This window comes from Protopterus annectens, chromosome 1.part0 (genome assembly GCF_019279795.1).
Source record: "Protopterus annectens isolate FY-2018-M chromosome 1.part0, PAN1.0, whole genome shotgun sequence".
NCBI lineage: Eukaryota > Metazoa > Chordata > Ceratodontiformes > Protopteridae > Protopterus > Protopterus annectens.
The window spans coordinates 1,478,863,600-1,478,878,800 of NC_056725.1; the positions used below are offsets into that span (position 1 = coordinate 1,478,863,600).

At 39.0% G+C, this 15,201-nt stretch overlaps 1 protein-coding gene across 1 annotated transcript; it reads left to right on the top strand.

Moving 5' to 3' along the window:
• Positions 1-21: 21 nt before the first annotated feature.
• Positions 22-9,953, top strand: LOC122798599 (rho-related GTP-binding protein RhoU-like). Its single transcript, XM_044067678.1, has 3 exons — positions 22-563; positions 3,329-3,387; positions 7,790-9,953. The coding sequence occupies exons 1-3, from the start codon at positions 338-340 to the stop codon at positions 8,243-8,245; spliced, it is 741 nt and encodes a 246-aa protein (XP_043923613.1). The 5' UTR covers positions 22-337; the 3' UTR covers positions 8,246-9,953.
• Positions 9,954-15,201: the final 5,248 nt, after the last annotated feature.

Sequence of the window (15,201 nt, forward strand, 5' to 3'; positions counted from 1 at the left end):
TGAAGCCGCGGAGTGCTTTGCAGGTTATAGGGGAGGGCATAGGAGAAAGAGGTCACTATTTAAAAGCACTGCCCTTTCTCGTAGGAATAGTACAGAGGAAGAGTCCTATGTTTAACGACAGTAAATGCTTGGATATATAACGCAAAACGAATATTGTTTCCCTTTAGATAAGCCGTTTTCACACACGAACAGCGTTTTTATGATGGACTGCAGCTGGTTGCTAAATTGTTCCCAAGTTGTGTGATTTTTGTTTCACTTCTGGTGTAACAGGGCAAGCCGTGTTACTTTTTAAGTCTGCAAAAGTACGTGTAGTTTTGTTTTCCTTTTGGGAAAGAGAATGGCACCACAGGAGCATTTGGGTCTACGTTCTGGCTTCGCCCCACCCGTGCCCCCACACCGTCCGAAGCAGAGGGTGGCCACTCAGTGTCCTGTGCAGGAGGAGCTCTGCCTGAAGTGTGTCCTCGTGGGGGACGGAGCAGTGGGGAAGACGAGTCTACTAGTCAGTTACACCACCAATGGCTACCCGACGAAGTATGTGCCCACTGCTTTTGATGATTTCTCAGGTAAGCCTGCAAGAAGGGGCATCAACAGTCTGACTAAACTTATACAGACACGTACCTCTCAGCTGTGCCTGATTTCATAGAACGCGCCTGACTTTCACCTTATATTTAGCTTATCCTTAATAAAATCTCTCTTGCAAGGCATTGAAGATTACAGTAATGTCAGACGTCAGAAACTGCAGTTTTATATTGTTCCGAAAATTTTAATGTTAATGCTAAACTTGCATTAGTATTTGGTTAAATATTGGAATAATGATTTGGGGCCTTTGCTCCCCAGCCCATTTTTCGGCTGTCGTCCAGATTCCTTGAGCAATAAAGTTGAGAGGTTTGTGCAGACAAAATGTCATCACTAGTTCTTAGTTTACAGACCTAGCTGTTGATTACAGGGGTGGCAGCATGTGCCTATTTTGTAATTGACGGGTGCTTCTTGCTAGCTGCCTGGGCATAGTTTTGACTTAAGGACACGTGAATAGTGGTGGTACTTGCTAAGTAGACTGTGGGCGCTTTAGTTAAAATGTCAGATTTTATTAGTAAGAAGGGATTGTATTGACTGTACTATCCCGTTAGAAAACGACATTGGTTCGCAACTGGGGGTCATTCTAGTGATGCAGTCCACCAACTGTTGTGCTAGCATGGAGTGAACTGTGTTAACATCAGGTCTCCAGCACCAAAGCATTCCAGAAAATATTAAAAAAAGTCTCAAACTGCTCAGTGACCTGGCACTTCTCGAATTTCGCAGATTGTCTATTTTTCTCTATATTTCTGATCTGCTCTTCTTAAAATATATGTTTTTTTTATGACAAATACTTGTGGGATAAACTAAGTAATGATAGCCATCTTCTATTAGGATTTGTCCTTCAGAAAAGCATGCTAGTGCAGAACCAGTTATTGTACCGAATTTCTGAATTTATAAGACTAATATTTAAAAATATTAAATATTTACTTTATTTGGGGCCCCATTCTTTTTGTCTTTGTCCGGAATTCTCGCGCAGGTTGAGATGTATCCTTTGAACTGTCCACTGTATGTGGGGGTGCTGTGTGTGGCGTGCGTGTTCTGTAGACTCTCCACTTTTAGCTGTATTGTGTACACCGCGCCGCTGACTTGGGGTACTTTTGCTTTTGTGAATTATTTCTGATTTTTAGAGTTGTCGTTGAACACCAGTACTTCTAGTGTACCTCTACTAGTTTAAGATGTAGGAAAGCAGGCTGCTTGAATGGAACGTTCTTGTAACTTAACCGGTTTGGTCCAACTGGGTTTGGGGCCCATTTTCAGTGGGACCCGAGGAGCAAAGCTCCATTAATAGACAGTTACAGAAAAATCACAATTCAAATGCATTTTTTTGTACATACATATGTGAGAGACAATAGACAAACATTAAAAAAAACATAATTTATACAGCAAGAATAAGAACATAGTATAATGCATACATCAGGCAATATACACTAATTTTTACATAGCAAATAAAAAAAAAATCACTAGAGAATTTTGTATGTTTGTTCATTAAAAGCATTTAGCACTTGCTGTTTACATGGATAATGAGAGAGAAATGAATTAGTATTTTATAACTTGTACCAGAACTGGCACATGGATTATGGGGCAGCATGCCTCTCAAATGTACATTTATCATGTGATCTTAACTTCATATTCCCCAAAGTTCCACATTGAAATAGCCTGTCACAAATTATTAGAATTTTTAACCGGGATTCATCAAAAGAGATCAGCTAAAATGTAACACGTCATACCTCTCAACCTCATAGAGGAAGAAGTCTAGACAAAGCCATAAATAAAAGTGGGATAAAGGCCCCAAAATGGGGACGATTTTTAAATTTTGCTCTTACAAATTTAGAAGGCTGCTAGACTAAAAGGCTGTGCATTAGCATGTATTTTCTAATGGGTATGAAGTCTGAAACACAAATGTCTGTCAATATTTTCTAACTTCAATCTTTAGTGATTTGCCCATAATTTGCCAGAAAGTCACAATTTTATGAAAAATAGACAAAAAATATGAGGCAAAAATTTGGACATTCTGTGAAAATCTGTACAGCTGAGTGGTATGATAATATGAGCTTCCAAGTTATAGCTGTTTCATGATTTGCTCATTTGTTTCACATTGAGAGGAAGTGTTCCTCATTTTGTAGATGGTGGGTTGTGATCTATGTGAGGCGGTACCTGAACAGATTAGTACTCGCCTAACTGGCTTAAGTTGGCTTCCCTATTTCCTAATTGATTTTCTCAAGGCAACCCTGCACCTACTGTGCATCCTCCTTCAAGTGATATGGTCATTGTCTGCAGTCACACCATTTTGTGAGGAAGGAGGGCAACGTTAGAGACCTGTCTCTGCAATCACTGAGCATGGGTGTTGAGTCATTATTTAAAACTGATTTCCTTAGTTATGGTAAGTTAATGGCCAAAGACTTGGATGATTTGCTCTTGGTATATGTTTTAGCAGTTGGGTTGGCATGCACCCACACCTCTCAGCCTCAATGCAAAAATTTGCACAGCTGAAAGGTATGCATGTAAGTACCTCTGCAGATTGTTTTGTTACCAAGTTGGGTGGAGGGAGCAGGAGTTAGTGCAAGGGGTGTCCAAACCTATTTCTCTGTGGTTGCATCCCTGCTAGAAAACCAGGTAAGTGTCTTCTCAGGACAGTACTAATGGTTTATTTTGGTAGCCCAGTTTGATGCGTATATAAAGTAGAAAAACATAACACAGCATTTTTTGTCATTTCTTTCATCACTTGAGTAATCCTTTTTTTTTTTTTTAATAGCTGTAGTGCAAGTCGACGGTGACCCAGTGAGACTGCGACTGTGCGATACTGCAGGGCAGGTAAGCAGTCAAAGTGGAGTCTGATTCATCAGGGATTGTCTTAAAACCTGTTCAAAGGAGATTGATATATCAAACAAGCATCAGTGTTGCAATCTTGAGATTTATAACTTGCCTGCAAGATTTTGTGAGCTTTGAGATGGCTCTAATGGAGATACAGTCAGGAACACTGCCTGCAGTGGGAATGTGTAAGACTTTCTCCTTATGTAAGACATTTTTCATTTGGAGCCTTGTTGAATCTTTCAAATAATAAGTAACATTTAGATTTTTAGTGTGTTGCCGTGCATTTTGTTGAGTACAGCAACAAGGGAAATTCATGCCTTCATTTAATTTATCCATCAATGTCTTAAAGCTTTTTTGTGCTTTCAGTTTTTGAAGCTTACATGATGCAATTCTGTTAGCTTTAAATTTGGGGATTAGTTTGTTTCTTTTAATATTTATGCTTATATATCCATTTTTATAATTCTGTTGGTAGTATGTGAGCAACATGAACTTTCTCGGGGATCTTAATTGTGTTGTTTAGAATGAATAGCTTGAAAAGAGTGCCCTTTGAGAAGCTGCGTCCCCTTAAGTGTTGCTGTAGTAATGCACCATGGTGACTGATAACATTTATTACTTTAGGACACAGTCTAACCCCTTCCTGCTGTGAGTTGAAAGGATATCTAATTGCCCTCAGAGAAGAGAGGAAATGCATTCTAATTGACAGCTGTTTATAATATTCATTTTCAGTGGATACCTCCCTCAGATCCATAATAAACTGTCAGTGATTTGAAATATTTTTCCATGAAGTCATCCGGTCCTGTCAGATTACACTAGTCATTTAAAATAAAGTATGCATTGTTGTGTATCTGAAGACCATGTGCATAAAGCAGCTCTGCAGGAACAAAGTCAACGTGGGTGTTGAACTTCTAGTTATAAAAAGAATGCACTCTGTTTTTAGAAGTGACAGGTAGCTTACATATTGTTTGTGTAGTTTAACTTAAAATCATGTAAACCCCACACTGTACAAGTTGCAGACTCCAAATCTGACCTCAAACCAGTGACAAATGGAGTACCACAGGGTTCAGTCCTGGGCCCTCTCCTATTTGGTATCTACTTCTCTGAAGTACAGACTAACACAGAAGGCCTCTGGCTAATGAAGTTTGCAGATGACTGCACACTAGGAGCCATAGTCAAGCCCCCAAATGATGTGGATATCCTACAGAAGGGCCTCGCTGAGATAGATGCCTGGTGTCAGAGCCATGGCCTCAAGCTCCATGCCAAAAAGTGCAGTATCATCCCCTTTGGTAAAAACCCTGTACCCATGAACTACCACATAGGCAGCAATCTACGTAACACCAAATGAGAGACCTTGGGACCCAGGTGGACAGTAGTATCTCCTTTGATAGTCACATCGCCACAGTAGTCCTTCTACGTGGCACACCTCATCATAAAAGGGTTGTCATCCAGAAAAAAAGAGGTCATTGTTCCCCTCTACTCAACACTCATTAGACCCATTATAGAGTACAACGCCCCTTTTGGAATGTACCTCACAAGGCATCTGCAGCAGCTGGAAAGGCCACAGAAGTACCTCACAAAGAGGATTACTGGCCTCAAACAAATGCCCTACACTGACTGTCTCAAAAAACTCCAGTTTTACTCCATAGCATATCGCCTACTCCGAGGTGATATCTGCCTAACATGTAAAGCTATGTCAAACCCAGAGCTGTTGAACATGCTATACCTAAAGAAATCCCAATCCCTCCGAGCTACATGCTCTAGGGACCTAAACCTTGTCACCACAACAAACAGGACATGCTGGAGGGATATATTCCTGTCCCAGAGACTTCCCATACTCTGGAACAGGCTACCCATCTATGTCAAGCAAAGTTCTTCATTAGCACTCTTCAAGAAAAATCTTGGGAGTGGATGGGAAATAGGAAATGCACCCCGGGGATCACTTCTGTGTCTCTGCTCGACAGTGGCACTGGAAAATAACTTTCTTGGGTGGCGTAAGCCAGGGAACCTTGTTGTCTAGGCTTACGTAGGCCCTTGGGCCGATAGCCTAGTACCTACCTATGAACCTATGAGTATTTCCATGCCTTTTTACAGCAAACTTCCATAATAGCATGAAAAGGATTTCTGCAATCATTTCCATTTTGTTTTACAATTTAGGCTTTTGAGTGGAGGGAATGTATTCAAAAGTGTTCTGTTTTGTCAGTGTTACTGTACAAATTGCACTTGCTTTGTCTAGTAAATAGTTGTGGGTCTATGCACCTGTTGGGAGGGGATGAAGCAGTTTATTCCATGTTGTAACTTTTAACTACATGGTCCCTAGTTTATGGGAGGGGCAAATCTATATACATTTCTTTAATGTATTTCAATGGTTGTATCATTAAGGTTGATCTTTTATTTCTGCGTTACATATCATTCCGTCTTACTGTTCTGTTTTCTTTCTGCCTGATGCTTTTTAATTGGGTTGGAATCTGTTTTCGCTTTCACCGCCCAACCAGTTTCTTTTTATATCACATCTGTTTGCTGATCTGAATCTTCATTGTAAATATTTATTCTGCTATTGCCATGAAGTTTTTTTCACACCGGCTGAGCCTCAAATACATCCTTTGATGTCAATGTTCTGCCCTGGTCAACAAATAAGTAAATACCTGCATCTTCTAGGCTATCCATCTCATGGCTTTTGGTCTTTATCTCATTCTGCAGCCCTCTAGTTCATATACATCATTCTCTCTTCACAAAATTTTCTCCGGTATCATTAGCATTGCATCTGTTTTATGTATAATATTTTGTAGAGTGTACAACACTTCATAACATCAAGGACTTTAGCATAGCTAATCCATCTGTGCACCACTGCTCCTTTAAACATCTTGTAAATTCATATTCAATAACTTAGATATTGTCTTATGTAAGTGTTGTCTGATGTAAGTATTGACTAATTTGACCTTGTAGTGTATTTCTCAAAACTTTTCTCCAGCATCACAATTCAAATTTTTTTTTATACTCAACAACCCCCCCGCCTTGACAATGTGATATATTTGCTGTTTACTATATTATCAAACTTTTCTGTAACTTTGAAGCAAGCATCTATTAATGTTATGATTGCTGTCACCATCTGCAGAGATCTTTGATCCCATGAACTAGCTTTTGTGGTGCATACAAGTTAGTAACATGTTTTCTCTCTCTCGTTATAGTGTATTGTTTCTTTACTCTCTTGCAAGTGCAGTGATAGGTGTTTGAACTGTTACAAGACTGTCAGTTGAACTACACGTACATGCATTTGAACCCATTAGTATATAGGCCTATGCGTAGCATAAATATTTTTTACTCTAGGAACTTAATGGGTTTTGCTTTATTATGCCTGAAATGCTGCTGTTCAGCTGCTTTGTATTTCTAGAATGTTCTGTTTGCAGTATCACTGGAACTTTTCTTCTGGTTACCCACTGTAAAGGGGTTCTGACCATATGGAATGGTTACCCACTGTAAAGGGGAAGTTCTGACCATATAGAACTTCCCAGTTAACAGATGCAAACAATAAAGTCATAGGTGCTTCAGAATGACCAAATTTGTATCCACAGTGGTGGTGCTGTGGTAGCGTTGTCGCCTCACAGTAAGACGCTGACCGGTTTGAATCTCAGCTAGAGTGTCTTCTGCATGGAGACATACGTGAATGGGCGTACCTTAGTTGAAGGTTGTGCGTTAGGGCTGGCAACTCATCACATAAAAAATCAACTGCCAAACATTAGCAGACTGGAGTTCCGCTGTGGCGACCCCTAACCGGGAAAAGCCGAAAGACACAACAACAACTCCTAGAGAGTCAGTCTTGTAGACATTAAGCTAGGAGTATATTAATACAACTAAAGTGTTACTGACAGTTTGTTATGAGTGATAAGCCAGTAATACAAATTTGGTGTAGACTAGTTCAGGAGTTGATGTGTTTTAGCTAAGGGACCCCTACTTCATATGTTGGTTTATGGCTTTATTTTCAGCTTTGCATTTTCAGGATTTTATTTAGACACAAACTGAAAAATATTGTTAATTTGTAAGTAGATACAAAGATTTAAATATCTGTGCTAGTGATATGTAAAATGTTTCTACATCTTTAATTTATCCATTATTACCTATTTTAATGCTGTAACAGTACAATGTTGCAGTTAATAGCTTCTTTAAGATACTGTTTCAAGAAACTGTGGTATGAAATATGCAGTATGTAAGAACACTGATGAAACTTCATATGTTAACTTTTGAAACTTCCAATGTAATTTTTAGTTTTTGGCTGTGTTAGTATGCCTGATGTTTGAACTAGGTGTTCTGGGCCTATCTAATGCATGGGCTGATTTCACAACAGTCACTGATTTACTATGATTTATGTACACATTCCTATCTAATTAAATGTATTCTCTTTTATTTCAAGGATGAGTTTGACAAGCTGAGGCATTTCTGCTACCCAAGAGCTGATGTCTTCTTGCTCTGCTTTAGTGTGGTTAATCCATCCTCTTTCCAGAATGTCACTGAAAAATGGATTCCAGAGATCCGCCACTACTGTCCTACAGTTCCAGTTATTTTAGTTGGGACCCAGTGTGATCTACGGGAGGACGTTAAGGTGCTAATAGAACTTGACAAGTGCAAGGAGAAACCAGTACTAGACACAGCAGCAAAAGCTCTTTCTGTAAAGATTAATGCAGTCTCTTATGTGGAGTGCTCTGCCCTGACACAGAAGAACCTCAAGGAGGTTTTTGACACTGCCATCCTATCTGGGATGAAATATTCTAAAGACAGGGCTAGCAAAGGAAAGAAGATGAAAACTACTGCAAACAAAATGAGAACTCTTTCCAAGTCTTGGTGGAAAAAGTACGTGTGTGTTCATTAAAACTGCATTGCTCCTATCTGAAAATGGACTGTCACAGAGAAAGTAAAGAACTTGTGTAACGAATACTGTTTTTGTTTATTGGTTGCTGAGACTAAATACGTTTTGGGTTTTAATTTTTTTTTTTTTGGAAGTGACATTTCCTTTAGACTCTAAACACCTCTGGACATTAAAACTGTAAACCCTTTGGACATTTCTTACCTGTTGTTGATGTTTACATATTTGCTGCTACAATGTTAAGGTGGTGTTTTAAGAGGATTGAGTCTGCAGTGGTCTGTCTTGCACCTTTTTACCACTTTTGCCCTTCAGTTCCCAGATTGGCCATCCTTTGCAAGACATTTGAGTGCTGAAATTGTAGACTGGTCATATAAATGTGGAAAGAGCCAAGGCATGGGTGATGCCATACTTTTGTGGGTTTGTTACAGCTTTGTCTTTTGCATATCTGTTAGCATGTGCTGTTAAGTCGCAGTAATTGTTATGGTGCTTGACTGCACAAAAACGAAAGGCATGGGTATCGGTAATTCAGATGTCAGCATGATGTACTATTGGTCAGTCTGCGAGTGGGGGGTTGCCTGCTTCATTGAGATGTGACACAGTACGCTGCATCATTCTGGGTGCCTCAAAAAAACAACTGCAAATGCTTTCTTTATCTTCCTATATATTGCATTTATATTTGCCTTTGTGACTTGGATCTTGGCTAAGAAATCTGATGAAGGGCCTGATGAAGCTTTCAGTTACCCAGTTAACAAGTCTGCAACATTTGTTATTAAGTACACTTTTTAATTTATTTCTTTTAATGTGAAGATTGAGCTGAAATGAAAAAAAAAATGTGTGTATAGCTGATTCCTTCTTAATTGGAGTCTGTTGGCAGAACCATATTATGTTGCCTTAGAATGAATTGCCTCCTGAGTAGTTTGTCCACAGATCTGCAGTGAAACTTCCCTCCAGCATACCTGAAGGGTTTTCACATTAACTGGAATGACTGTTGTATGTTTGCAAAGCTGTTGAGAGTATGTTGAAAGGTATTTTTACCATTTATACAGATGGAGACTTAAGAGAGTTGTGCAGCATAAACTTGCTGTTGTATTCTGGGACAGTGCCATTCTGAGCATGCTCCTGTTCTGTGATGCATTGCCGATCTGCATGCTGCTGTAGTGCATCCCAGTAACATTCTGGGCATGCTTCCACTGTGTGATCCAGTGACATTCTGAGCAATCTCCCTTTTTGTGACCCAGTGCCATTCTGGGCATGCTCCTATTCTGTGACCCAGTGTTCTCTCTGAGCATGTGCCCATTGCTGCTGTTTAAACTCTGAACGATACCATTCATGCACTTTTACAAAGTCCATAAAATCGTTAAAGCATGCATGTGTCTATTTTATTTAGGTTGCAGATGCAGGCACTCTGTAAAATAGTTTTCATATTGCTTCTGTTGTAAGAAGCTTGGTTTTATTTCTGAAACTGCACAATGATTGTACTTCACAGAAATGTAAAGAACTCTACCCCCAATTTCAGTGATTGGTTAAAGCTGTTTATATCTGATGTATTAGACTGAGGCAGAGATCAAAGAAAGCTGCATCAATTTCAGATGTCTAGCTGTACTGTCACATGGCTCCTTGTGGGGGAAGCATTTTTTAATGTTCTGTGCTGCAGTGTTGCTGCTTTATAAGCAGTGCTGATATTAATTTTCAAATAAATTCATTTATATTTTAACAATCTTGCCTGATTTTTTTTTAAGTTCTATGAACAAGCCTTGCTTGGTAACAGTACATATTACTATAATTCTATCTCTGAAGACATATTTAATTAAGGCTGATGGCTTGTATTGGTGAGGCAAAATGAATGTTTGGGAAGCAGAGGTCAGTTTGTAGTTCATGGCCCTTGACCTGAGTTGGCATATTTGTTTAAAGCCATCCTGTGGATGTTCTTAATATCGGAATCTCTAGGTGACACCAACCATTATGAAACATGTTCTAAACTGAAATCAATATTTTCTTTTCCAGTTATTCTCTCGTAGTCTTCCCTTGTGAGTAGCTTTTACAGTATACACAGAAACATAGTTTATGTATAGAATTTTGCATCCGAATTTTCATTGTTGTGCTCTAAGAATGTTCATCTTTACTTTGAGCACTATTCTAATCAAAGGAGTAACACTAGGAAGGCCACTTCATCGTTCTCCATTGCTCAAGCTTAAGAATCAGTGGTGCATTTTTGAGATTTTTTTGTATTCTATATTTATAAACTGGCAACCCTCTTCAGCTGCAACCCGATCTGAAAGGCACATTATGAAGTAAGTTTGTTATATAAAATACATTTTTTTAGATCTATACTTGCATACATCTACAGGAAATTAACTTCCATAGAGCAGATATTTTATGTTCCGTCACACTGCATTGTGGAAGCCAGTTTGACAAATGCTGGAGAAGAGTAATGCTGACTTTCGGCTTTTCTCGGTTAGGGGTCGCCACAGTGGAACTCTGGTCCGCTAATGATTGGCAGTAGATTTTTACATGCTGGCTTGCCGGGCCTAACGCACAACCTTCAACTAAGGAACGCCCATTCACACATGTCGACACACAGAAGACACCCTAACTGAGAATCGAACGTGTAACGTCTAACTGTGAGGTGACAACGTTACCGCAGCACCACCACATATGAAATATCCACAAACTAGTCTGACACAATTGTCATTATTTCTAACCTTTGAGGTTAAAGGTAGCAATAAGACTTTGGCAGGTAAGTGCAGTGTATGAAGAAAGGCCTACAGTCAGCAGGTTGGGTTATTAAAATCTCAGTAACATTTGTAGAGGTTTCCCCATTATAGCAGCTTGGTTTTGAAGATGGAGCCATTTAAAATCTTCTGTCAACTGGCATTGGCTGTCATAAGTGAGTGAGTGCTTGTCAGTATAATTTGGAGATAAATGTATCTGTAATATATGTCATATCATCTCTGTTAGAAACAATGTGCTTATATTTAGTCTGTGTTTAATTTGCTTCTGTTCAGCAGTGTTCGTTTTTTATAACACATGATTTAATAGTCCATCTGAATGGTGCCATTCTCATGTTAGTTATTCTGTTTGTAAGTATACCATCTGTTCCTTTAAGTGTTTATAAAGATAAATAAAACAAAATATTAGAATCAAAGTACCAAGCTTGAGAAGGATATGAAACAACAGATGGAGATTTCTAATCCTAAATTGTAGCTATCTCAACTGAAATGTGCTATCTGTGTGGCAAGCCATTCTGGCCATAATGAGGCCTTCAGTACTCTTCAGAAGTAAGCATACACATCTACTCTTAAGATGACGTCTGCTGACATTGCTTCACTTAATTGTTTGATTAGATTGCTGCTACATGTTTCTAGTTGATTTTGACAGTAAAAACAGAAAAACATTTCTCTAGTTATTACCATAAACTGATGTACCTTCTCAGGTCTTATCTGAATCATTTTGATCAACCATAGTTGCAAATTCCTTCCGCATATCATTGCAGAGCTTTGCTGGGCTTGGTTGAATGCATGCTTCTCTACTCTGCCCCATGCCCCTTTTTAGCCACTTACACGATCTTGGCAATATTTTGAATCTGTTATCCTATCATTCCCTTGTGTCCTTCAACGTTTACATGCCCAGTGCCTACAAGAATTCCTTTTGCTGCTGCCTTTTCCTCTTACAGTATGTAACCCTCTGGCTGCCTGTCTATTACGTTGCTATTGCTTTGCCCAGAAATTTGTGTTTTACATTGTTTGTTTTCAGGTTGTGCAATGACAGAGTTGCTTAAGTCATAGTAATAATTTTTATTAAATACAGCAAGCACACATTCCAGATTATTTAATTCCGTCACATCTGTCTTGTGTATGTTTATTTTTGTTCTTGATAGTCAGACCATATGTACCACACAAACTGCATTGAAATTTTCATTTTCAGTAGCATCTTGAAGGTATGCGTAAATGGGTGTGCCTTAGTTGAAGGCTGGACGTCGAGCTAGCACCTCGGTGTTCGTGAAAATCTATCATTAGCAGACCGGAGTTCCGCTGTGGCGACCCCTAACCGGGAAAAGCTGAAAGACAACAACAGTTAAGATACCAGTCTTTCTTTCTGGATTAGTGTCTCTACTTTTCAGGATCCCACATTTTCTTTCTTTATTTCATGATTCTGTTCCTTCAATTTTCTGTGAATATTTGTCTCAAGCTTTGACCTATACAGTAACTATTAGGAGGAAGAGGAAGGTGTGTTGTCCTAATGGGATAACTGCCAATTTACTAAGCATTTGCAGAAACCTTGTAACATCTTGGAAATGTAATTACAGATTAGTTTTCGCCAAGTGTCGTGAGCTTTTGTTAAACAACTTTCTTTTCAGCTAATTGAAAATAGCAATTCAGTAATCCACTGAGGAAAACTGAGGAAAATAAAATTGCACGGACGGGGGATTTTTTTTTTACAGCTACTTTATTTTCAAAGTTAAAAACATCACCACATATCTTAGAGGCATGTGAATGTACAGTGGTACAAACACAGGGAGTCTGCATATGTGTTTTAAGTTAAACAGAAGATGTTTTGAGCATTGTTTTTCCAGTAAATATGTAGAAGTAGAAAAACAAAAACAAAACAAACACAAACAAGCAAAAGAGTGGGAGGTGGGGGCTGTCAATGAGATTCTGGTTTGAAAATTTCAGTTTTGTTTTTGGAGCATGCTCATCAGCAGCTTTTTGTCATTGCCTACGGTCAGAGCATGTTGTTACATTTTTAAGTGCTTTTCTAGTCCATTGGCCATATGTCATGTTGCCCAGGGGCCCCCTGCATTTATGTGGTTGGTACACTTTGTAGTCCTGCAGCTTGCTTGCCCAAAGCCATCAAACTGAGTGTTGAAACAGAAACCATGAACCAATTTCTTCAAGAGAGCACACACAAGTCTTTCTAAATAACTTCAACTGATATAACAAGACATTATTTTGTGTATCCTTGATGACCCAACATAATCAAGTAATCAAAAATATGGCAAAGGAAAATGAGCCGTGACTGCAGTGGGGGACGTATTTTTAATAGTCTAATGGTTGAGGCCTGCCTCCATTTCAACCCTTCATTGCTGTCTTGCCCAGGAATGCCTAGAGTAACTGGTGTTCAAATGTGAGATTGTGGATCCTGAAGTAACAGACTTGGTAGTATGAAAAGAGTCATGGGATACATTTTTTAACCCCTTTACTGTAATATATTATATATTATATTATATCATGTATCCGCGGTGGTGCAGCGGTAAGCGTTGTTGCCTCACAGCAAGAGGTTCTCCCGTTCGATTCTAGGCTTGGGTTGGGAGTGCCTTCTGTGTGGAGTCAGCATGTCCTCCCCACGGTCGAGTGGGCGTTCGAAAGCCATGCGTTGAATGGGCGTGCCTTCATTGAAGGTTGGGCATCGGGCTGGCAACTCGACACCAAAAAAAAAAAACTGCCGCCTATCATTAGCAGACCGGAGTTCCGCTGTGGAGACCCCTAACCAGGAAAGGCCGAAATACAAACAACAACTGTAATATATTATATCACAGGATGTAGACTAACATAGGGATACAGACACACGTGTGTGTGCATCCTTACTCATGTATGCCCATAATCCTGCTGCCCCTAACCTCATCTCTGTACATTATCCTATACCAGTGTTCAAAGCATGTTTTTTTATTTTGTTAAGTAGACAAGTCACAAAAGGAAAACTTTTGTTTTTCTTTTGTGATTGGTGTAGGTTTTTTTTACATTTTACATGCAGAAATTGATGCAATATGCATCAATGGTTTTGCTTTTGAGGTTTTATTTTTTATAAAGTTTGGTGTTATTTTTTTTGTTGTTTCCTATTGCTCTTTTTTTCATTATTTGAGGTTTGCCCTTACAGCTGTTCTGTTGTCATTTAGCACCTGGTGCCTGTCCATGATCTTGCTCATTGCCCAAATAAATCTTTAGAAGAACCACAAAGAAAAAATCTGCTTTTCTACTCCGACATCCCTCTGACAATGTCCATTCATCACCCCCTTGGCTCCCAGAGAAAAAAGAAAGGTAATTTGTTTTTAATATTTTCCATTTTCTCCTATTTATGCTACATCTGAGGTAAGATCAGAGTGTGCAGGCAGAGCTCACACGTCAGGGTTGTTGGGCTTGCAGGCCCTATACAAAAGCAGGTGTTTTGCAGTGTTTTTTATACTTTTTTATCTAATTAGAGTAGTGATTTTTTTTTATTTGGCTATTTAATTTATGATGTTTTGGATGTCATCTATGAGCAATTCAATATTTTGTTGTAACTCTAGAGGATGCATGTGCACACACATGAGACTTTATGACAGAGAATTCCTGGTGCTATGAGTCAAGGATATAACAACGGACATAAATTCTATATCAGTGTAGAACAGTTATTTTAAGTTGTAGCTCCCTGGATCTTTGGGGTTCCTCTAACATCTGTTGGGGTCATCCATAACTTTCACTTTATGTTAAGAACAGCTTCTGTCATTAAAAGATTTAGAACTGTGTCTTTCATAAGTTCATTAGCAGTTATAGTAACTATTGCAGAAGCCACCATTTAAAAGTTTTAAATTAGCTGCATAACACTTACAATGGGGTACATGCTGAAATTCTAAGGAGTGTTGTGTAATTCTTGGAAGTCCAGCAATATATGTAGAAACTGGGGGGTGGTATGTAGCAAGACCAAAGCTGCAGTGTCTCAGAGTATTCCCCCTAATATTTGTTTAGTGATTTTAGGTTAGTAAGCAGGGGGTGTAGAATAGCAAAGCCCCCTGTAAAACCCCCTTAAGTATGATAATATAATTCTTATCAGTTTACACTGTCATAGCAGGTGGAATAAACGGGGTTCCTTTAGTGGTTATAATAGCCTATGTAGGGTTCTGCTACTCCTACAAAGGTTCACAATTACTGCTATAGACATTTACCATGGGAAAAAAACTCCACATGGTACAGTAATATGTGTCCATG

Excerpts from the sequence above, each read along its gene's own strand:
- LOC122798599 (XM_044067678.1), top strand. The coding sequence starts at position 338 with ATGGCACCACAGGAGCATTTGGGTCTACGTTCTGGCTTCGCCCCACCC. Across the intron at positions 564-3,328 it reads TGCTTTTGATGATTTCTCAG|CTGTAGTGCAAGTCGACGGT; the intron begins GTAAGCCTGCAA and ends TTTTTTTAATAG. Across the intron at positions 3,388-7,789 it reads TGTGCGATACTGCAGGGCAG|GATGAGTTTGACAAGCTGAG; the intron begins GTAAGCAGTCAA and ends TTTTATTTCAAG.